This window comes from Equus przewalskii, chromosome 22 (genome assembly GCF_037783145.1).
Source record: "Equus przewalskii isolate Varuska chromosome 22, EquPr2, whole genome shotgun sequence".
NCBI classification, from domain to species: Eukaryota; Metazoa; Chordata; class Mammalia; order Perissodactyla; family Equidae; genus Equus; species Equus przewalskii.
This window is the reverse complement of record NC_091852.1, coordinates 1935989-1961435: the sequence shown is the minus strand read 5'-3', so window position 1 is coordinate 1961435 and position 25447 is coordinate 1935989. Positions and strand designations below refer to the sequence as shown.

The following is a 25447-nucleotide window of genomic DNA, read 5'->3' as shown; positions in this document are numbered from 1 at the left end:
GAGTCCACAATGTCGCTCCTTCTAGATGGTTTGTAGCAAAGAACAGAGAGAATTTAAACATTCTGTCACTGAACTGTTGATTTTACTTGGTGGCAAGTGAAACTCTATTTAAAATGCTGTGACAAGACCATTTATCAGGTCTCTAAAAATAAGGCAAAAGGAAACTAAACAGATTTTCCTCTTTTTTTGGTTCCTCTGACACTTTATGCATCAAAGTTATTAGATTAATTCCTATATTTTCTACGACACTTTTGAATCTTTTGAAATGAACTTTAACCATTCAAACGGCAAAAAGTAAAAAACAATGTGTAGGTCACCTCTAGAAAAACACAAACCACAGAGAAAACCAATATAGCATTGTTTACATGGTGCTTAAAAAGTTTGAGAGGCTTTCAGTTGCTTCAATGTTTGAAGTCATACTAGTGGAAGGAAAGTAATGATAAAACTCACATTTCACAAACAATGGGAATATCAGGATTCAAGTGCACCAGAAAGTAGTTTGCCGACTATGCTGTATTCTGATTCAATTTTTTTGATTTTTAAATCTTGACAGTGTACAGAAAACTTTACATATATAATAAGGGAAATTTATATATTATGATGATACATATTTTAATTATTATTATAACATATGACAGGAAGAACTATAATGGCTCCAGCATGTTTGGCAGCTCTTTCAAATCTTATCACAACGCCATTTCTCTACCTGATTTCATGAAATCAGTTTCTACTCAAGACACGAGAACACACTTTGGTGAATTTATAATTCACTAGAGAATTGTGGACTTAGAGTTCTGAGTCTCAAACAAGCTTTTAGGGCTCCAGGTTCTTTTATGGATGGAGAGCAGAACACTTCCTGGTTTTAGATCTTAAAAGCAGGACTTTAAAAACTCATAAAGAGACTCAAAAAGTATATTAGGCATCAAATTGCTTTTTAAATTCAATCTTCTGATTACGTATAAATGAACTTAATCCAAGAGACTGAATTTCCCTAAAAACTCAATGCATTCAGAAAAATATCTGCAAGAAATTTATCTTGTTGAATTTTAAAATTCTTTAAAAAAAACTTCCGTAGCAAACATCATTCAATAGAGCAAATTAGGAATGCATCAGATGTGTCAGTGTCCAGGGGACATTCTACTAGCACACACATCTCATATTCTTGATAAATTCAGTTAAGAATTTTACCAATTACATCATAGATACATTTTGACTAAGAACGCCCTAAACCACTAACAAAATCAATCACCATTTTAGCCTTGCTGCTACTGCCCGCTGGGGCACCAGCAAGGACACCCTTCAGTGGGCTTTGCTTTGCACCAGGGAATTTGTCCATATTGTTTTTGAAAAACAAACATCTTTCACGAAGAAACAGTCATGAATTTGGGAATGAACCTGCCCCAGAAGATGGTCCAACCTGACACGAATGGAAGTTTTTCAGCTATAAAGCACATATCAGCTAGTATCTTGCAGCAGGCTTTCCTACTTATAGTCAGCAGAGTGTAGATGTCTTTCTGAACTGCTGTCTTCTGTCCAAGGATGAGAAAATGAAAAGCACAGATAATTCTGAGGAAAGAGTTTGGAAGGACCAGTATAATCAAATATGAGTAGAGTGCAAAAGGATGTAAATAAAGGGGAAAAAAATACTGCAAAGAGGAATAAATACTAAGCAACCTAAGGCTGATGAGAGATGACTATTTTCTCATGAACGGCACCTGTTAATCTGGAAACAACACCCTGAGGCAGGAAGTAATTTCCTTATTACAAATATTATCTGTTCACTTTTAGTTTCTGAGCAGGTAATACTGCATTTTAGTTTTTAAAGTTTTCTTATAAAATACTAATGACTGATAGAAAAACATAATATTATAACATCAACTGTGTACTCATTGCCCAGATTTTACAATGCTAACATTTTAATAACATTTCTGTTTGATATTTTAAAGAAATAAGATGTTTTGATTACAGCTAACACAGCCTTCTCCCATCCCATTTGCTCTTGCCCTTCCCAGGAGTTCCCACTCCCATGAAGCCAGCATAGGTCCTTTCTGTCTAGTTTAACACTTTGACTTTATATGTACATATTGAATGTTTTAAAATTTTATATATATATTACATATTATGGATATCTCTTTGCAACTTCCTTGCTATTCTGTTCCATGGGTCTATGTGTCTGGCTTTACGCCAGTACCAAACTGTTTTGACGAATGTAGCTTTATATGTTTTAAAATCAGAAATTGTGAGGCCTCTGGCACTGTTTCTTTATTTTTTTTTTTATTGTTTTGGCTACTTGGGGTCCTTTGAGATTCTAAATGAATTTTGAGATGTTTTTCTATTGCTGCAAAAGAAAAATGCCATGTGGATTTTTCTAGATCGAATCCTATCTATAAACTGCTTTGGGCTGCATGGACTCTTAACAATATTCAGTCTTCCAACACAAGACGCCTTTCCATTTATTTGTGCCATATTTTATTTCTTTGAGCAATGTTTCGTAGTTTGCTGTGTGCTCGTTTTTCACCTCCTTGATTAAGTTTATCACTAAGTATTTTGTTCTTTTTGATACTATTGTAAATGAGACTGTTTTCTTAAATTTCCTTTTTGGATTGCTAATTGTTAGTGTAGAGAAAGGCAACTGATTTTTGAGTCTTAATTTTGCATCCTGCAACTTTAATGAGTTGGTTTATCACTTCCAACAGTTTTCTGCAGAACCTTTAGGGTTTTCTACATATAAGATCACATCATCTACAAATAGAGATAGTTTTACCTCTTCCTTTTAAATTTGGATATCTTTTCTTTCTTTGTTTTGCCTAACTTCTCCGGCTAAGACTTCCAGTACTGTGCTGAAAAGAAGTGGTGAGAGAGGATATCTTTGTTTTGCTCCTGATTTTAGCAGGCAGGCTTTCAGTATCTCACCATTGAGTATGGCCACCCCTGCTCTCTTGTGCTTACCATTTGCATGGAGTATGTTTTCCATCCTTTCACTTTCAGCTTATGTATATCCTTACATCTAAAACGAGTTTCTTGTAGACAGCATACAATTGGACCTTGTTTTTTATCCATTCAGTCATTCTATGTATTTTGACTGGAGAGTTTAATCCATTTGCATTTAATGTAATTACTGATAGAGAAGGACTTTCTATTGCTATTTCACTGTTTTCTGTATGTCTTCTGATCATTTTGTCCTTTTTCTCTCTTGTTGCCTTACTTTGTGTTGTGTTGATTTTTGTTTTTTTTAGTAATATGCTTTGATTCCCTTTTCCTTTGTGCAACTTTTACAGGTATTTTCTTTGTTGTTAGCATGGTAATTACATAATACATCTATGGTTCTAATAATCTATTTTAAACTGATAACTTCAGTTGCATACAAAAAGTTTACTCTTTTATATCCCCTCCATGCTTTGTGTTATTAATGTCATAAGTTACATATTTTTCTATTTTGTATCTGTTAACATAGTTTTACAGTTATAGTTATTTTTATGCTTTTATCTTTTATATTTTATATCAGAATTAAAAGTAATTTATGCATCACCATTACAGTATTACAGAATTTTGTATTTGTTTCTCCCTTTACCTTTCCCAGGGAGTTTCATATTCTGGTATGCTCTCATGTTGTGGTCTAGAGTCCTTTTGTTTCAACTTGAAACTCTCTTTAACAATTCTTGTAAGGCAGGTCTAATGGTGATGAACTCCCTCAGCTTTTGTTTATCTGGAAGTCTTAACTTCTCTTTCATTTTAGAAGGACAGTTTGTAGAACACGATAATCTTGGTTGCCAGGTTTTTACTTTTAGCACTTTGAATATGTCACCCCACTCCCTTCTGGTCTTAATGCTGCTTCTGAGTAATCCACTGATAATCTTATGGGAGCTTCCCTGTATGTGATAAATTGTTTTTCTTGCTGCTGTCAACATTCTCTCTCTTTGACTTTTGACAATTGATTACAATAAGTCTTGGTGTGGGCCTTTTTAAGTTCATCCTAGTTGGAGTTCTTTGAGCTTCTTAAATTTGGATGTCCAATTCCTTCCTCAGATTTGATAAGCTCTCTGTCCTTTTTTCTCTCTCTCCCCTCCTTCAGGGACTCCCACAAGGCATTTAACTGGTCCACTTGATGGTGTCCCATAAGCCCTTAGGTTTAAGTAACTTTCTCCATTCCTTTTTCTTTTTATTCTCCTGACTGGCTAATTTCAAGTGATATATCTTTGAGTTATCTCCTTGATCAAGTCTACACCCCTCTAGTGAATTTTTCAATTCAGTTACCGCATTCTTCAGCTCCACAATATCTGTTTGGTTGTTTTTTTATAATTTCTATCTCTTTGCTGATATTCTAATTTTTTTCATGCATCATCTTTCTGATTTCATTTAGTTGTTTATCTGTATTCTATCATACTGCATTGAGCTCCTTTAGGACAACTATTTTGGGTTATTTGTCAGGTAATTCATAGATCTCCATTTCTTTATTAGAGTAGGTTTGTAAAAATTGATCTTGTTCCTTTGATTGGGCCATGTTTTCCTGTTTCTTTGTGTGCCTTGTTGTTTTTTGTTATGGTTCAATGCATTTGAAGACACAGTCACCTCTCCCAGTCTTAACGGACTGGATTTTTACAGGGGAATACTTTCACTAATCAGTCTGGCTGGAGAATCTGGGGGTCCTTCAAACCTTATTTGGGAATAAATCTTCTCTGGGTTTGTGCATGCAATTTCCCAATTAGAGAGTTTTGCCAGTTTCTTTTTCAGGAGTTTGTAATCTCTTCCTCTCTCTGGTGTCTGTAGTATTGCAGGTTCTCTGGTGCTGCAACAAGCCAATAGGTTCTTTTGTTTTCTGCAGCTCCCAAGGCATCAAACTATGCTGGTTCTGTTACTGCTCCAAGTCAGGGGAGACAGAAACCAATCCCTAGGGCAGCCTCTTCAAAAGGTGAAACACTGGATGCACATTCCACTCTTCTCTCCCCACCTTCCTCCCACCCAAGAGAAAAGCTGTGAGTTGGATGCTTTCTCCTAATCACACTGACCTCAGCCAACCTCCATCTGCAGCTCTGCCAGTTCTCTGGTGCCGCAAAAAGCAGCTGAACTCTCTTTAACTCTCCACAGTCCCCAGGCATTGAAAGCATGCTGGTTCCCATCAGTGGTCAGAGTTAGGCAAGACAGATACCAGTCCCACAGGCAGCTCCCCAAAAGCCAGAACATTGGACACATCCCACTCTTCTCTTCCTCTCCCTGGGGAAAAGCTGCAAGCTGGACTGGCTTAGGGGAAGGGCTATTGTGGTCGATATAAAATGGCTTTCTTAATCTGTTTCAATATGGCTGTTCTTGACTTTGAGCTTGACTTCTTAACTGACTTCTGGACTCTCATTAACGGCTCTTTGGGCCAAATGCTATCATTAAGTCAGTGTCTCTGTGGAAACAAGGACTGGGGCTTCCTGTTATATCTTGCTGATGTCACTTCTGAAGACGTTTTAAAATGTTTATTATTTATCAAGTTTCCCTCTTTTGGTAATTATCTGCTTACAGTTCTTTTCCCTTTCCATACTGGAGTGTTTGCCTCTTTCTGACTGATTTGCAAGGAGGCATTTCTATATTTTGCATACTAACCCTTTGTTTGTTTTATAGGTTGCAAAGATCCAAGTCTGGCTAGTCTTTTCCATTTGTTAATATTTTGTTTGTGTTTTTGTTTGTGTTTTTGTTTGTTTGTTTTTAGTTTTTGCTTATTCTCAGCTGAGTTTTAAAAAATCATCAGTGATGTATTTTGGGAGTTTGGTGTAGATCATACATACACAATGCATGCTATTGATTTTTTAAGTCTCCTTTAATAAATATTTAATTCTGTTATTCGAAAGATCCACTATTCATCATTAACCTCAAGGCTAAACTAAAGTCTTTACCTGATGTGTAAATAAATGATTGTAAATGCTCTCCATGCACCTATGGGATTCTTATTACTTTTTAGGTATACTTCATATATCACAAAATGCACCTATTTGAAATGTACAATTCAAACATCTTTAATAAATTACTGAGTTGGAAACCATCATGATCCACTTTTACAACATTTCCATCACCTCAAGATCTTTTGTGCTCATTTGCAGGAAATCCGTGTTCCTACCTCTAGCCCCAGGCAACAACTAATCTACTTTCTGTCTCTTAGATTTGCCTATTGTAGACATTTTATAAAAATGGCATCACAGTGTGTGGTCTTTTGTGACTGGCTTTCACTCAGCATCATGCCTTGAGGTTCACGTGTGTTGCAGCATGCATCAGTAGACTGTCCCTTTCTTATTGAGGAAAAGCACTCTTCTGTATAAACATACCATATCTTGTCTATCCTTTCACGAGTTGATGGATATTCAGGTTGCTTCCACTTTATTACAAATAATACTGCTATGAACATTTGTATACAAGTACTTGTGTGCTTATTAGCCATTTCTGTACATTTTTTGGTGACATGTATTCCAATCGTTTGCCTATTTTTTTAACTGGGTTGTCTTCTAATTACTGAGTTGTTTATATATTCTAGTATGAGCCTTTTATCAGATGTATGATTTGAAATTATTTTCTCACCATCTATGACTTGTCTTTTCATTTTTTAAATGGTGGTAAAACTTTTTGTTTATCCATTCACTTTTTGATGGTCCTTTGGATTTTTCTGGTTTTGAACTATTACAAATAAAGCAGCTAAGAATATTTGTATAGAAATATTTGTGAATACCTATGTTTTCACTTGTCATGAGCAAAACTCAAGAGTGGAAATGGTGTGTCAAATAATGAGTATGTTTAACTTTCTGATAAACTGCCACACTGTTTACCAAAGTAGTTACACCGTTTCACATTCTAGCAAACAGTGCATGAAACATCCAGTAGTTACATATCCTCTCCAATACAAGCTAGTTTGAGTGCTTCAGATCTTAGCCATTTGAGGGAGAGTATACAGTGGCATCACGTTTGTATTTTTCTTTTTATTTGTATTTTGATTTTCTTAATAATGTAAAATTTACCTTGAGTGAAATACACAAATATCAAGTGAACAATTCAATGAGTTTTGACTAATGTGTAAACCCTTGTATCCACTATCACAACCTCATGCCCTCCCCAGGCAATCCTCACTGCCCGTAAGCAACCACAGTTCTGAATATCTATCATGTTAGATTAGTCTTGCCTATGCTTGACCTTAGTATAATTGGAATTGTACATTACGTACTCCTGTGTGCCTGGACTTTTCTTAAATTTATGTTTTTTAATTTTAATTTTTTTTTTTTATTTTGAGGAAGATTAGCCCTGAGCTAATATTTGCTGCCAATCCTCTTTTTTCTGAAGAAGACTGGCCCTGAGCTAACATCCGTGCCCATCTTCCTCTACGTTGTATGTGGGATGCCTACCATAGCATGGCTTGACATGCAGTGTGTAGGTCCGCACCCAGGATCCGAACCAGTGAACCTCAGGCCACAGAAGCGGAATGTGTGAACTTCACCACTGCGCCACTAGGCCAGCCCATGCCTGGCTTCTTTTGATCAACAGTACGTGAGATTCATCTGTGGGCACATGTCAGTAGCTCATCCCTCTTTATCGCCCAATAGTATTCCATTGCATGAACATACCATAAATTGTTTATCCATTTTTCTGTTGAGACACATTTCTGTCATTTCCAGCTTGGGGCCATTATGATTAAAGCGGATGTAAACATTCGTGTAAAAGTCTCTTGTGGATACAAGTTTTCATTTATCTTGGGTAAATACTTAGGAACGATATTCCTGTTTCTTATAAGCATAATCAAACAATTTTCCAAAGTGGTTGTACCATTTTACACTCCAACAGTAACATGTGAAAGTACCCAATGCCCCACAGTCTCACCACATTTGGTGTTGTTACATCTTTTTAATTTTAGTCATTGCAATGGATGTAGAACCACATCTCAGTATGGTTTTAATTTGCATTTCTGATGAGTAACGACACTGAGCAAATTTTCATGTGCTTATTGCCTATTCCTGTATCTTCTTTTGTGAAGTGTCTAATTCTTTTGCCCATTTTTGAGACTTTTGTCTTTTGTTATTAATTACTGAGAGTTCTTTATAGCTTCTGAATTTAAGACTGTTGTCAGATATACGTATTGTGAATATTTTCTCTCAATCTGTGACTAGCTTATTCATGTTACATTTGTATTTCTCTTGTTTAATTTTTTTATTGTGGTAACATATATATAATAGTTATCATTTTAACCATTTGTAAGCCCATCACCACAATCTATACCCAAAACTTTCATCATTCCCAACATAAACTATGTACCATTAAACAATAACTCCATTCCCTCCAGCCCCTGATAACCTCTATTCTGCTTTCTGTCTCTATGAATTTGCCTATTTTAGGTGCCTCATATAAGTGGAATCACACATTTGTTCTTCTCTGTTTGGCTTATTTCACTAAGCATAATGTTTTCAAGGCCCATGCATGTTCTTGCATATGTAAAAATTTTATTCCTTTTTATGGCTAAATAGTACTCTACTGTATTTATATAGCACATTTTGTTTATCCATTCATCTGATTGATGGGCACTTAGCTTGCTTCCACCTTTTGGCTATTGTGAATAATGCTGCTATGAACATTGGTGTACAGATATCTGTTCGAGTCTCCACTTTCAATTCTTTTGAATATACACCTAGGAGTGGAACAGCTGGATCTTATGGTAACTCTGTGCTTAACTTTTTCAGGAACTGCCAAACTGTTTTCCACAGTGGCTGCACCATTTTACATTCTCACCAGCAAGGCACAAGGGTTCTACTTTCTCCAAATCCTTGTTAACATTTCTTATTTTCCATTGTTGTTTGTTGTTTAAATTACAGCCATCCAAGTAGGTGTTATGTGGTATTCCCTTGTGGTTTTGATTTGCATTTCCCTAATAAGTAGTGATGTTCAGCATCTTTTCATGTGCTTATTGGCCAGTTATATATCTTCTTTGGAGAAACGTCTAGTCAATTCTCTTGCCCATTTCTGAATCGAGTTTTTTGCTGTTGAGTTTTAGGAGTCCTTTATATATTCTGGATATTAAACCCTTATCAAATATATGATTTCCAAATGTTTTTACTCATTCAATAGGTTGTCTTTTTCGCTTTCCTGACAGTATCCCATGATTCGTAAAAGTTCTTAATTTTAATGAAGTCCAATTTATCTACTTTTTCTTTGCTGGTTGTGCTATTGGTGTCACATCCAAATAATCACTGCCAAATCCAATGTCATGAAGATTTTCTCCAGTATTTTCATTTAAAAGTTTTATAATTTACTTTAAGGGTCAGACTCAAAGTATTCCTAAAGGCTGAGGGCAAAGACCATTTCTGACAGAGCTTTAATTGGCAATAGCTTTACAAAAAAAAAAAAAAAACACAAAGTGCCTCAATCCCCTAATTCTCTTAGTTAATGATTTGTTAAAAATGAACTGCTCACCAATGAAAACAATTTTGAATTCTTTCACATACTGAAGAAACATTTCGAAATGTGATTAATTGCCTTTTAATTTGTCTGAATCTATTTAGTTTGTTTAGCCTAGATTTTGGAATATAATATTTCCTAAAATAGGTTAATGTGCACATCAAATATGTGTTGCCTTGTAAATATTCCCGTTGCATGTGTGACTGCTGCACACACACGGGGCTGAGCACGTCTTTCTCCTATGTTCTCTACTGTCTATGTAGGGCTTGCTGCTCAATGGATGCTCAAGAGATGGCACGTGATTTACTGCCCTAGGAGAGTTGGGAGAATAGTGAGTAAAAAAAAGGAAGTTTGATAAAACTCACCAATTTGCCATGTATTCCACTAAAATAATCTCTCCACATAGAACATAACTATAACTATGAACATGCATTTCCTGAGAATTATAAAATTTCTCTCAGAACCAAGCTGATACATCTTGAAACTTGAGAAGAAGGATGTTTAGTTTAACACCTACCGTCTTTGAGTGTTAAATCCATTAAGATGATTCTCTCTGAGTTCAGACACTAACGATAAAACCATCTGTAAAACAGAATCAGTTGCAGGTTAACTCACACTGCAAACAGTGTTACATCAGTTCTGTTTCTCTTAGTGTGAGTGATATTTCCGGTGAGATTCCCAACCCTCCCCCACCTGTCCTCTCCTCGTTTTACTTTGTCAAAATGAAAAGAAAGCAGCCAAGTCACATTTACTAATAATTTGGATTATATGTTTAATGTCTGTTATTCCACATGGCTATTTAAGCAAATGAACAATAGAAAATTAATTTTCTAAGAATTAAAACCAAACTCATTAAAAATAAAACCATATTAGAGCTAGTTTATTTTTATTTCTTAATTTAGTTCTTTATTTTTAAAAATGCTATTCATACATAAAGCTTCCAAAAGACTAGAATAGTTAACAAACATTAAAAAATCTCATAACACTTTTTAGAAGAGCTATGTTAAGATCATAAATTAAAATTTCTTCAATTTGGCTAAAATTTAAGGCAGAAGAAAATATAGATTTAATACTAAGATATAAATGTATAATACTATTTACAAGGTTGTTATTTAGTGAATTTTTTTACTTTAACATAAAATTCCTACCTGGTTGTTTTAAATACAAAATTTGTCCAATGTAAAAGGCTGTGTTTACATGGGTTAAGGAAACCTCTTCTCCCAAAAAATCTTTGACAGAATAAAGGAGATTGTTAAGAGACAGAGAGGTTGGTTGATTTAGAATAACCTCTCCTGGTTTCCTTCTTTCTCATAACCTCCCCTCTCACGTTTCTTCCTTACATGGCCATAAGTCCGCCCAAGGTAAGAAGAGATAAACATAGAAAAGTTAAACATCTCTCCTGGAGGAGTGAAATATTTCCATTTACTCTTTTTGCTGACGGTACATTAAGTAACGAAAATTTCAATACTAATAAATTAAAAATACTCACATTTTTAAGCAAACCAGGATAGTAATCTGCAGGTGCATAGCCAAGACCTTGAGTAAAAAGACCAACTTCTCTTATATCAAATCTGAATGCTGAAAGTACATGACATAACAGCCCCTAAAAACACAAACAGAAAAAGAAGAAGTCCTGAAATGTGAATACAAGTGCCTATTATGTATAATGCCTAGAATCTGGGTCATTTGTAAATGGGGTAGTCTCTATGAAACAAGTACTCTTAATTTGTTCAAATACCCGGTTCACTTTGATTCAAGGCATAAAGAAGAAATAAGTTAGCATTAAAATTATTGCATTAAAAATAAGTCCATTTAAACAAATGTTAACAGTGAAACAAAAATATAGAATGAATGAACAGGGCTTTAACCATATTACGAATGTGATCTTTGGGGCCTGCCTGGTGGCATAGCGGTTAAAGTTCACGTGCTCCACTTTGGCGGTCCAGGGTTCACAGGTTTGGAGCTCAGGTACTGACCTACCCACCACTCGTCAAGCCATGCTGTGATGGCATCCCACAGACAAAATAGAAGAAGATGGCACAGATGTTAGCTCACGGCCAATTTTCTTCAGAAAAAAAAAAAAGAATGTGATTTCTGTTTTTAACCTCAGCAAAATATTTTATCAGAGTAGATACGATAATTTAATACATGACAAGGAATGCACCACAAATCACCAGAGAAAGGAAATATTACGCAGTAAGTGGTGCTGGGAAAACGATTTGGAAAAAAATTAGATTCTCACCTTACGTTATTCATCAAAATATACTTGAATTTAATGTAAATTAAAGAGATCAATGTAAAAAATGAAATGAAATAATAAACAAGAAGAAAACATAAGGACTTTTCATTTGTCTGAATGGGGAAGAAGTTTGTAACCTCAAAATCAAGGAAGCAAAGCATTAGTGGTTCTAAATAAAAATAAAACCTTGTGTTTTTCAGAAAATAATATATGCACAACCTAGGAATAATATTAACAACAAATAATACAGATCATATATAACCAAATTAGTGGGCAAAATATCACGTGACAAACACTAAGAGCAAAAAAATGAGTATGAACAGATAATTCAAGGCAGAAAACACAAATGGCCAAGAAACACATGGATAAACGATCATCCTCATAAACAAAATGCAAATTCAAGCATCAACATACCATTTCTCACTTAGTGAATTAAAGACTTCTACAGACACAGATGCCCAGTGCTACTCTGGGCTCTCTGAAACAGGCACTCTGTGTGAACTGTTGAAAGCATATAAATGGGGATCTGTACACAATGCTCTGGTGAGCTGCACAAAGGCACCCACAGAGAGTGTGAGCGGGTGTGACGGGCCAGAACCCACCCCCAAGCTTGGACTGGCAGGGCTACCTCTGCCCAGAGGTGTGTAACTTGACCAAAGACGCCTTACAGGTTGATAGAGGCCTGCATTATAGAAAGCAACTTGAGAATATATATTAAAGATTTTAAAAGCATTCAGAACTTTGAATCTATCTGGCATCCATTTAAGGAAATAAATCCAAATATGACAATGGGAATTATGCTCAAAGATGTTCAATGCAGTGTTTTTCTCATAGTGAAAAATGTCCAACAGTAGGGGATGATTGATTTATGATATCCTCATGCAGTGGTCCGTGGTAAGCCATTAAAATGTTTAGAGTGGGGCTGGCCCTGGGGTGGAGTGGTTAAGTTCCCATGCTCTGCTTCAGCAGCCCAGGGTTCGCAGGTTCAGATCCCAGGTACTGACCTAGCATCACTCATCAAGCCACACTGTGGCAGCATACCACATAAAATAGAGGAAGACTGGCACAGATGTTAGCTCAGGGCCAACCTTCCTGACAAAAAAATAATAAAATAAAATGTTTATGGGGCCAGCCCAGTGGTGTAGTGGTTAAGTTCAAGCTAGCCTGGGGTTCATGGGTTCAGATCCCAGGCATGGACCTACACACTGCTCATTAAACCATGCTGTGGCAGCATCCCACATAAAATAGAGGAAGATTGGCACAGATGTTAGCTCAGCAACAGTCTTCCTCAAGCAGAAAGAGGAAGACTGGCAACAGATGTTAGCTCAGGGCCAATCTTCCTCACCAAAATAAATAAATAAATAGTTTATAAAGAATTTATGATAGCATTTTAAATGGTTATATTATAATATTAAATGAAGAAAGGAAGATGCAAAATTTCATATACAGAAACAATCTCATCAATATAAAAATAATCCATACATGGGAATGAAAAAATAATGGAAGAAAATATCATCAATTGTTAACAGTCTCTAGGGTGCTATTATAAGTATATATTTTTTCTTCTTTAGTGCATTTTCCAGTTTCCTATATGTGTATGTACTACTTATTTTTTTTTTAGGAAGATTAGCCCTGAGCTAACTCCTGCCAATCCTCCTCTTTTTGCTGAGGAACACTAGCCCCGAGCTAACATCCATGCCCATCTTCCTCTACTTTATATGTGGGATGCCTACCACAGCATGGCTTGCCACTTAGTACCACGTCCACACCTGGGATCCAAACTGGCAAACCCTGGGCTGCCAAAGCTGAACGTGCGCACTTAACCGCTGAGCCACCGGGCCGGTCCCTGTACTACTTTTATTACGTGGAAAAAATATTCACTTTTTGAAAAAGTATGGTATTTTGAAATATTTTATCTTTCAACAACAGCTTTATTGAGATATAATTTATATACCATAAAATTCACCCCTCTAAAGTATACAACTTAGTGGTTTTTAGTATATTCAGAGAAATAGTCATTTTATATGTTTTTAAAAAGCCCTCCACTGGACTTTGTGAATCTGCACTATGGGACAGAACGAATCCGTACATGTGCATATAAATGCATGTGTGAGCTCAGGCACAAACACTCTGAGACGGCGGTCTCCCCTAGGGAAGACGTGGTGTCACCGCGGTCAAAGGCAGGCCCTGCTAGGTCAGGACAGCAAACACGCGCCAGTAACACCCAGGGCAGATGTTACAAAGCATCATGGTACTCATTTCAATTTTACCATAAACTAGTTTACATATTCAAAATATAGAAAATAAAATGACAAATTTTGCCCATCTTCAAACTTAATAAAGCATCAGAAACACCAAGGAAGCCTCTGTGCCATCTCTCCCCTTCTCCACCACAATTCCATAGCAGTCCCCCTCCACCAGGGAAAACTCGACCGGCTCTGGCGTACACCCTTCTGTGGAGATCACGGTGCTCTCTCCCTGTGGCTCAGACTTGCCTCAGTATCCTCGGAACAGAACTCGACAAGTAACACAGGCTGAAACCTGCTGTCCCTGCATGAGATCCCAACCACTGTTTCAAATTAGAAAAGTTCATAGCAAGTGAACACAGTAGCTTTGAGACACTAAGTAGAAGACATTCATGATTTTAAAAAGTCCCGGCAACATATGTAATGTAATTTACAAAAATGAATCTTTGGGGGGGCGGAATGGGAAATTTGCTGAGTTGAAGTGAACTTTTTGTAAGGTATAAGAGAATCAAAAAGCTTCTTACTAGAGTGAAGAAAAGGCTGGATGGAAGCCACTTGCATATCATTTGACTGTTTTCCTTTCAGTTCAAAGCTGTCTTTATAAATACAGAAAGCCAACAGGAGCTGACAACAGCCCCAGGAGTTCATCTCCCAGTTATTTTCAAACACCAAGTGCAATCTGGGTGAGAGCAAGCCACTGTGGTCAGGCCGGCAAACCCAGGGGAGGTAAATCACAGCCAATGCACATCCCTCGGGGGTGGTGTTCACCTCGGATTCTGCTTAGTGCACCACAACCTCTCAGCAAACAGCAGGACCTGACACTGCGTGCGGTGCGATGCAGGTGTGCTGCTGCTGCTGCAGGAAGCCCAGCCACGCCTGGCCAGCCATACGCCACATCCACGTGGAAGTACCCACACTAGACCAGACAGGGGCAAGGAGGAGGCCGGGCTTAGTTTGGAAACTATGCAGCCAAGGGGTCAGAGGCAGGGGCAGTTTTTCACTGACGAGGTCAGATTGATGCTAGATGGAGAGAGAGTTGAACTGGAGAGGCTTAACCTTCTGCCACCAGGCTTTTGGCATTCTATTTAACAAACACTTAAAACACTTATATGCTGGGAGCTGTTCTAAGTGTTTTACAAACAGTAATTCATCTAATTCCCCAAAACCTATAGGGTAAGTGCTATTATTGAATGTATTATAGATGAGGACACTGAGACAACAGAATTTATGTAATAAGCCCAAAACTGGTTACCCAGTCTATGACCAAACCTTATAAGGAACCTCCCTGTATCCTTTCTCCAGGAGGCAGCTGGAATAGTTCTTTAACATAACAATGCAAATCTGATTAGTCCTCAGCTTAAGACCCTTTATGGCTCTCAAGCACTCTTAGGGTGAAGCCCAAAGCAATGAAGCCTGGCCCCATCAGTTTTACAGCCCCTGCCTGGGACTGATTTCCCTCACCAGCTTGTTTGGGGCCCCAGAAGGCCCCTCAGGACTTCAGCTTGTCCTAGCTCCTTGGCCAGGAAAGCTCTCCTAGCCCCTTCACTTGGTTAAGTGAGGGAATTCTAACAATTATGACAACTAAAGCTTACTGAGTGCTTGCCATGTGTGAAGCACTTTGCTAAATTCTCTAAGTATGGCATCTCACTTAAAATCCCATGCATTCAGTTTATAATAAAATTCAGCTATGCAAAGTTTCAATCAAGCCACTATAAACAGGTGGCTACTATCATTATAATTCACAGAATTGGCCCTTAAAAAATTAAAGCATAAAGTATTACAGACCCAGTTGGGATAAAAAGCAATGTAGTGTACCTAGAAAAGAAGGAAACTGGTTTCAAGGAGTAGCAGTTAAGGGTCAGTCAAGATTTAAATTCTTAAGACAAACCATGCCAAGGCTTTGCCCCTGCACTCCATTGCCTCCAGAAGCACTCGTGCCCCGGCCTGCGATCAGTGCGTGAGGCACGGCTTCCCAAACCTGCATGAGTCATCTTGGCACCTGAGCCAATGAAAGTTAAAAAAACATCCAGGACACTCAGTAGATTCAGAGGGTGTAAACAGGGATTGTAAATAACTCCTGAGCAAGGTTTAAAATAGCCATAAACAGTTCCCTAGATAATACTCACAATGTCTGCCTTATACAAGCTGACTGTAACACTTAAGGTCTTGGAAATATGAAAGTAATTTAATTGGCAGACATGTCCTGGCCTAAATTCCCAAAATGATATAGTCAGAAATTGATTTTTTAAAAATCGAATGCTATAAAGTTAGTTCCCCATTCCATCTCCCACTTTGTTTTAAAAAAACCAAACAAACAACTCTATACCATAATACTCAGTGTTGGCAAGGATGTGGTGAATGGTGTATTCCATTGCTATTGGGAGCAGAAATTTGTAAAGCCTTTTTGGGAAGTCACTTGATAATGTGTAGCCAAAACATTAAAATTCATATCTTTTTACCCAGTAATTTAGTTTCCAAGAATATATCCCAAGGAAAGGTTTAGGTTCATAGCAAAATTACTTATAACAGTGAAAAACTAGAAACAACCAAAATACCCAGCAACACTGGATTGGTTGAATTCATTATAGTTTATCCGAGTGTGAATCATATTGTAAAAAGATATTTAATGACATAAGAAAAGATAACGTAACACTAATTTGAAAAGCAAGATGTGAAAACTGTATGTTCAATGTGATATTAATTTTGTATGCATGAAAATTACTGGGAGGAAACCTAACAAATAGTTAACATAGATTGTTTCTAGGAGTATTTAACATTTCTTCCTTAAACTACCTGTATTTCCAAAGTGTCTACAATTACCGTATCTTACTTTTTATCACAGAAAATGTTTTGTAAAATGAAATTATATACTTTAACTTCTGTTTTTTCCATAATTCCCTAGTACAAAATGCTATGGAGAGCCACAGAGCTTTATCCCTGGATAAAATAAGCACTGGTCCTAAGAAACAACATAGAAAGGCCTGGCTATGGTACACAACTTCAAGCAGACACCTCAAACTTTAGACCTCCAAATCTCCCTCTTAGTAAACTTAAAAATGGATAAGCACTTCTTATTGCTAAGAATAATTTCCTATTGCTAAGAATAACCTAGCAGCAAACAGTGTAAACATAAAATCATTAAACACTCTGTAGGCACTGTCCCCTGGACAAAAACTATTTCCTACAGTCATATGATAATAGATTCTTTCTAAAATGCTTATCGAGCCATCTTGGAGACCCTCTCCTTCAATCCCCTCATTTTGCTGATGAGGAACTGGGTTTCTGCATACACGAATCAATATCTACAAAAAGGATACGGATGTAAAAGAACAGGTTTTGACTTGAAGGGCATAAAGGAAACATGCAAACACATCATCTTTACGAGCGATCTAAGGTCCTTCAACAGTGGAAAGCGCAGGGTCCAACACAGCTGCACGTAAAACATTTTAAGCCCAATTTTGATTCCTGTAGGAATTTTAAGAACTCTGTTAATGTTTGAAAAGCCATTTTAAAAAAGCTTATACCATGAAGGTGAACTTTCAAGGAGAGAAGTTTTAAATAAGCCAGGGGGAAATGCACTGCCCTTATTTTCAGGTGTTCTTTTTTGTCCTCGCCTCACTGTATCTGCTTCATCTTGTAACAGGCAGCACAGTCACAGGCGGGTTAGGAAAGTTGGAGCAATGAGGCTGTGGTTTGGCGCAGGGTCCGGGTGTGGAAGAAGGGCTGTGGGTTTTGCTCAGGCAAAGGCTAGGAGAGCCAAACTGTGGTCAATATTCTTGAACTGAGACAGAGCACATATTTTACGTTTCTCCAAACAATTTCTTCATCTGGTCATTAACGTCTTTTAGAATTTCCCCCACTTTGGTCCTCTATTGCATCTATCTCTTTACATACAATATAAATAAAAACTGCTCGTAAACAGGGGTCCCTTCCTTCATTCAACAAATATATATTGAGTGTGATCTGTGTTCAAGCGACTCTACTGAGGCTGTTGGAATAAGAAGTTTCTACAATCTGATGAAGGGAGACAGAGATGGAAACAGCCATAATATAAGACAGAATGCAGTATGTGCTGTAAGGAGAGGTAAGACAATCACTGTGGGAACAGGGGAAGTAATGATTAATTCCAACTGTAGGGTTTCAGAGTGCTCCCAGAGATGACGACTTCTGAGCTGATTCTGACAGCTGGGGAAGGGGAGCAAGAGAGAGGGGAAGGAGGTGCAGGAGAAAGAAAGAGAGTGTCGGTGATGTTGGCTGGAATAGACAGAGAAAGGATTAGGGAGGGAGTAGAGCTAGGCAGTGGGAAAGGGGCCATGGTGGTTGATCAAAGACAAGGAAAATGCTCCTGTCACCTCTACTGCTCCAAGCCTGCACTGGATTCCTAAGCACAGCCTACCCCTACAGGGCCTCAGCCTACCTGATGAAACTTACCTCGCAATCTTTCTTTTTGATCCCTATGATTTGATGACATCAGACTCCCTGCTGGTCACCAAATTCACCCATCCCTTCCCCACCTCTGTACCATTTGTTTTTCTCCTGAGAAACCCAACAACCCTAACAACCCCCACCCACCTCTAGCTGACAAAATTACACCTATCTTTCAAAACCCATCTGTCTCCAAGATTCCTGTTCCCAAGGAGATGAGTGTGTCCTCCTGAAATCTCCATGGTATCCTATTTGTTTTTCTCCCACAGTGCCTTCCCCATTCTACCAGTGCACTGTAGGTGCACTTCCTCATTCTATTCATTAGCCCCCAGGCTCACCAAGGAAGGGATTGTATTCCTGCTCTTTATAATCCTCAGAGCAACTGTTAACTAGTCCTCAGCATTTTGCACGAAAGGTGTTCAATAAATACTAGCTGAATCAAACTCAATAGAACGGATTGCTCATTTATAGTTACTGAACGATATAATTACTGCAGGATTCCTTTGTGACCTCGTTACAGTATAAAATGATAAGCTTTCCTTTTCACAATTTGCTTTCCTAAATTTCAGTCCATAAAATACCCACAGAATACTGGAAAAAAAGATGACATTACTGTACTTTTACTCCAAAGAGTTTTACTTAATTTGGTAAACTGACTGGAACCTGGCACACTGATGTGGACATAATTTCATTGACTACTATGCTCATGCTTTGGTGCTACTAAGCTTGTGGCAATCTATGGGTACACCACAGTATTAGAGCACCCAGAAGGGACAGGAGAAGCTGCAACAAGAACCATCCTTGCTGAAACGGGCACTGGAAAATTACAAATCCATCTCGGCTTACATAAAAATTATAATAACTAACTACACATTAAAAAATTTTTTTTCCCTGCAAACCTGAATAGCAAAACAAAGCTTGTATTAGTTCAATCCAATTTATTCAATTATTTTTGGCTAAAAAATTTAACCTTCAAGGCACAGCACATGTATTCTTCTCTTCTCTCAAGCCTTTACAGAAGCCTCTGGTCTACTCAGGCCTCCAGCAGAAATGCTGCTGTGTGGAGCACCGGGCAGGTTCTTGCCCATGTGAAATGCCTGAGCCCAAACACCAAAGGAGTCCCTTCCTTTTTCATGTTCTCATGGGATTTTATGTAAACATCTAATAGAACATTTAGGTTACTATCCTGGAATTGTTTGTTTACATAAGTAATATCAAAATCTCCAAATTAATTAAATCACAGGCAAGTGATTTATATTTTTCTAAATTAGATACCATAGTGAAAGTTGGCTGACTTTCTTAATAACACAATCTTAAGTTATCATTTCCCCCTGCCAACAAAGACAATCTAGAAGCTAGACCAACATATAAATATATATATAAATATATTATTCCCTGAAAAAAATGGAAAGTCACCCTCTATAAAGTAAAAGGGACCAGCAATGCTCTGCCCATAGCACTCCATGACAAAAAAACAAGGAAGATAGGTGTTACAAACTTTAAAAAACTTATATTAAAGGCCTGCATAATGGAGAGAGATACTACAGTATTATCAAGAAAAAGTCAATGTCATAAAGATGTCAATTCTCTGTCATATAGACTCAAAGCAGTACCATTAAGAATCCTAAATAGATTTTTTGGTGAAACTTCAAAAGCTTTTCTAAAATTTAGTTAGAGAAGCAAGGCGCCAAGCTCAGCACATGCTGAGGGGAAGAAGGAAACTATAGAAGTAAATACACAGCGAGACTCCATTTCCACGCAGTTCAAGAGCAGACGCACTAAACAAGGCGTTGTTCAGGGCAGAACCACAAACCCTCAAACCGCTTCTGGAGGAAGGCTGACAGGGACAAAGCGAGTTAAATACTCCACCCCGTCACAGTAATCATTCTGCGCCTGTTAGTCTGAAGCACCCATAATGCTCAGATTTCTCAGGAAGGAAACATCATTATTGAGACGTAGTTTCACTGCTAACTCGTCTAAAATCTGAAATCCATAATATCCGAAATTATAAGGAAAATTGTTTCCATATTATGAAATATAATGTGTATCCACTGCTGGTGATAAAACTATAAAAGAAATGATACACACTGTTTGAAAAGGTATTCAGAATTCTCTAAGTTAAAATTTTAAAGCTTCCATGATATTTATTATTTCATAAATTAAGAATTAAAAGATACTTCAACATGTAACTGGCACATCTGATACTAGCATAATGGAAACTGAGAAGAAATGGGTCAGAAATTAAACATATGGGTTTATTTCTAATATGTTCTTTCTGAAAATGAGACATTTAAATTAATTTTAAAGCATGTTGAGAAAAAAAATCCCTCATTACTTTCATTACAAATATTTGTGATAATGTATCCTTTAGCAAAGTAGTAATACATGGTTAGACTTTTTAAGGAATGAAAGCAGATTAAGCTTAGGACTCATATAGTATTTCCTTCAAAAACAAACTGGTAGTCTGAATAAATTAACCTAAACGATGCCACAGAAAAGAACGCCCAATTCCCACCCTGGAATCTAACAGTTACAGTCTTGCTTCAGTCCCATTAGGGCAGCATGGGTTCATTCTAATAGATCTGCAAGGACCACAGTTTCTTTTATTTCAATCCAATATTTAAACTATTAAGTGATTTCCAATTTTCCAGAATCTGTATCTACTTAAGCCTAGGTGGACAAAGTTTAATTCAGTGACCAAGTTACCGCTGAAGGGAAACTACCCATGACAAAGCATGCTCCGAGAAACACTGGTCCCCAGTACATGGTTGGGAAGTAAGATTCAATAAGTAGTTAGGCATCGATTATTTTGCCTCTTTCACAAGCCACACTCTGAGATGTATAAAAGTTCAAATGTTCAAATATGATTCCAAATCAGGGAAAAGGTCAGAGGGTAACTGATTTTTTCCTCAGAAAACTTGAAATCCTACCATTTGAAATAAACGGATTTATTATTACTCAGCCCTCTTTTAAGTAAGGGTTAGCTCTAAGAAACTATGTATTGATCCAGCCCCTTCCTAGGGCTGCTGAAACCCCGCAAGGTGAGTAGGTTTTCTCAGCTCGGCACTCTTGACCGCAGGCCTGCTAACTCTTTGTTGCAGGGAGCTGTCCAGTGCAGTGCATTCCTGGCCTCCACCCACCAGATGCCAGCAGCAACACCCCTCCAAGTCGTGACAGCCAAAAACGTCTCCAGACATTGCCAAATCTCCTTAAGAACAGAACAGTCCCAGCTAAGAAGCTCTAGTTTAAACACAAAATCTCTTTTAAAATGAATTTGGATTATAGTTTTTGAATATTCCTCTCATCTCTGGTATAAAGATGAATATTGGCAACATAAAGGAGACTTCTGTGACTGATACGGAAATAACTCTAGGAGTTAGTATTGTGTGAAGAAAGGAGGTTGCAGAATAGTAACATCCAGGATAACTCCATGTGAAATGAAACATAAAACAAATTAATGTATTTTCATACACAAATTCAAAGAAGAATAGTAGGGTTTACAGTCAAGCGATATCAGAGACTCCTGTGGAGGGGCTGAGCTCGGGGGAAGGCTGCTATGTTTGAATTGTTTGATTTTTTTTGTGAGACTGTATTAAAGTATTATTTGTGTAATTTGAAAAACAAAGCAAAAGAAAGAAAAGAGGTCATGGGCCTTAAAAGTGAAACAGACTTTTATTTGAATCCTAGCTACACGAACTTGGGGGAATTTTGTTAAACAGTGTTAGGCCTCCCCGGTTCCCTTTTCTATAAAATGCAGATGATAAAGTTGATTTTATGGGTGTGTTACAAAATTAAGTGAGGCACCTGCATGGGAAGTAGCCAGCACGAGGTGGTTGGCTTACAGCACACCCCTGATCATTGGTAGCTACTATGTTTTAAAATCTCAGTTTGGGTAACAATGGAACATAATCTAACAGCCAGGTAACCCCATTCCTGGGGTCTGGGTACTTTCAAACTTCCCTCTCCTCATTGTCGTGGTCAAGGTCCACCTCATGCCCTCTGAATCATCACAAATGCCTGGTCTCACGTACACTCACCTGACACTGAGGGTATCCTCTCTAGGTTTGCCTTTCTCAAATGAGAAATGTATGAAGAGATCGAGGAGGAGCCATGCATGAAAACTGGGTCACTCACCTCAGTGTTTCTCCCGGTGTGGTGTAGAGATACCTCAACCTGAATCACCTGGCGTCTTATGACCATGCAGACAGTCCACTGAATCAAAACCTCCAGGTGTGGAGCAGTAGAATCTAGCTAATCCTTTCTCTGGGCTGAAATCTACTATAACAGCAGTCCAGACAAACCTTAGACCATCCTGTGTAGCAAAGATCACTCGAGCAGCTAAATCAGAATACTTTCAGAGTGGAAACATCCCAGGCCTTGGAGTCAGATACGGCTTAGGTTCAACAAGCAGCTCTGATGCTCAGTGGAGAAAATCACTTTTACTGTCACTAAGCTTCAGTTTCTAAATTATCTTGGAAACAGAGAAAATAATACCTCTTAAGGTTAGGAGGACCAAAAGAAACCATGTATGTAAATCACCCAGCTGGAGATACGGCTCATAGTAGGTGCTAAATAAATTTTCATTCCCATGGTTCAGTGTCAGGGCTGACCCAACTTCTCTGAGACAGGCCAAATGTCTAGAAGCTACCCTTAGGAGGAGAGAGGTCTTTGATGCATTCTGTTTGCCTACAAATCAAACATTAGCAATTGCTTACATGGAACTTAAATATTTGCAGTTTCCCCAAATTAGAGACTTGATGTCCACTTTCTCTCGCCAAGGTCCGTCTTCCAGAGTTCCCAGGAAGTCAGGCACTGCGTCACTGCAGCCACAACGTCAGGATGCACGTAAGCTGGTATTTTTCACGCAGTCCCTTCCATTAAAACCTCCTCTTGGCTCTTGCCCCTGCCTCCTACCATGACTTCATATTCAAAATACCAACCCTCGTGCTGTCTCTGCTTCTGGGGAGAGGACATTGGCAGGAAGAACCCAGGCCATAACTCTCGCTGCTCAGTCCCATGAGGAAGGTCAGGGATTCCTGGAAGGCAGAAACTCCTGCCCAGTGAAAGGCAAAACATTGTCTTTGTACTATTATTCCTGTCCATACTTCTAAATCTTATATCCCCATAAGTGTTGTTACCTGGTAGTCTGAAACAATTAAGTGTTTGGGTTTGTTTTCTCTATAGCTTATCTCTTTGTTTCCTACTAATTTCTGCTCCCTCCTTTTTCCTGTTCTCTCGTATTTTTATGTCCACCTTGCATCCCCCCACTAATAATCCTGCCTGGTATGTCTGGTGCACTCTTGTGTCTTGTCCTAAAGCCTAATCCATCCCAATCCTTTTCTCATTTCACCCTGGAAACTCAAAAGTATGGTGTGATATGTCTCTACTTATTTTTTAAAATAATATTACAAATAAAAATTATGATATTTAAAATCAAATTAAAAAAATTTCTTTTAAAAAACTTGGTATCTGTAATATTCTCATGATAGCATAATATTTGTGCATTCTGGTATGCTATTATTCAAATCTTTGAACATCAGTTAAACGTACCAATTGCTCTCACTTAAAAGGTGAAACAAAGTTATTCCCATCCTGTTTGCACTCTCACATCCAGAGCCAAAACAAATTACTACAGACAGATTTCCATAGCTTTCCCTTCAGAATCCTGCTTTCATGGCTTTTTTTTTCTTTTTAAAATTTATATGTCCCCTTACAGTTTAAATGAAATGATCTACAATAAAAACCTAACTGGCCTGGTATTTTTAGAGCCCTTTTTACTATGAAATAAACACTCAGAAATCTGGAGAACTGCCGTGGTTAAGCCTGTAAGTGAGAAGGAAGGCTGCTCATTCATAGAACCACCCAATACCCATTGTTTACATAGCCTATTTCACGAGCAGGATGCTGACATAACACAATTTGCAGAATTTCCAAACACAGGTCCAACCATAACAAAGTCTGCATTTTTACTTTTGCTTACAGAACCTCTTCCTTGCTCACTCATTAGTTCCGGGGGGGTCGGGAGGTGGGGGGATAGAGTTGGTTTTCCAAAATCCAAAATCAAAAGGCTTTAGAAAATAAGCCTGAACTAAATACAGTATGAACGATTCAAACAATGGCATTAAAACTGTCTATCGTTATGTAATAAACAAAGACATAGAAACGTATGCTTTACTAAACGTACTTACTATAAGCAGGTCATGTGCTGGATAAATTCTTTGCCAAGCTTAAATGATCGTTCCTTTGTAAGCACCCTCACTCTCCACTCGCCCCCTCCGTTCTAAAGCACTGTGGTACTTGCCTTGTAAACCCCCCTGGCTTGTGAATCCAACTCTGTATCTTCCCTTCCCCGGTGCCCACACAGCTGATACTGCCGAGAACATCAGACACCTGAGCCAACTGCTCCGGCCCTGATTTCACGATCACAATCCTTGAAGGGGCTCAGCACTGCCTAGCAACTCTCTTAAGCTTCTCTAGCCAATTTGCTTGGCAACATCCTGAGCAATGATTTTGTGCCTTCTCCTCTCACCACACCACTGCCCTTCCCTACAGCTACTGGCTGAGGACCTCGCCTCATGTAGTAGTTGAGAAAACAGCAATTAACAAGAAACTTTTTCACCTCGTCACCAACCAGTTTACAAACTCAGCTCCCTGCACACCCGTTTTCTGTCTTCCCTCCTGTTCTGCTGGAGGAAGCATCTCTGCTCCTATAAAGTGCAGCTGTCCCCCTGGGCTCTGACCGCCTGCTCCCCTCTTCGCCAAGACTCTCCACAGCAGCGATCCCCACTCTCTCCGGCACCATCACTGGATTACTCACGTCCATTCAGAAACATGCTCTAAGATCTCCCTAATTTTAAAAAAATGGTTTTCCTTGATCCCACATCTCCATCCTGCTAATTACTGCTCTTTTCCTTGCTCTTCATTTAGCAAAGGTTCCTGAGAAAGTGATCTAAACTCCCCTTCGCTACGTCCCCACCTCACACTCATTTTTCAGTCTTCTCTACTCTGGCTTCTTTCCATACCAATTCACTCATCAGAATCCATGATGCAGACCAACGGATTCACTCTGCCCCACCCTTGCTCACCCTCAGCAGTACCCTGGTGTTCATACTTCTCCCAGGGCAACCAC

At 38.2% G+C, this 25447-nt stretch overlaps 1 protein-coding gene across 11 annotated transcripts in view; it reads right to left on the bottom strand.

Annotated features, from left to right (window-relative positions):
* The window catches only part of FANCC (FA complementation group C), a 244063-nt gene that overhangs the window by 65288 nt on the left and 153328 nt on the right, over positions 1-25447 (bottom strand). For all 11 annotated transcript variants that reach the window (XM_070589942.1, XM_070589952.1, XM_070589943.1 and 8 more), the window contains 2 exons: positions 10898-11011; positions 9926-9990 (listed from right to left, as the gene is read on the bottom strand). In XM_070589942.1, the coding sequence (XP_070446043.1) occupies positions 9926-9990; positions 10898-11011 (179 nt within the window). The remainder of the gene's footprint in view (positions 1-9925; positions 9991-10897; positions 11012-25447) is intronic.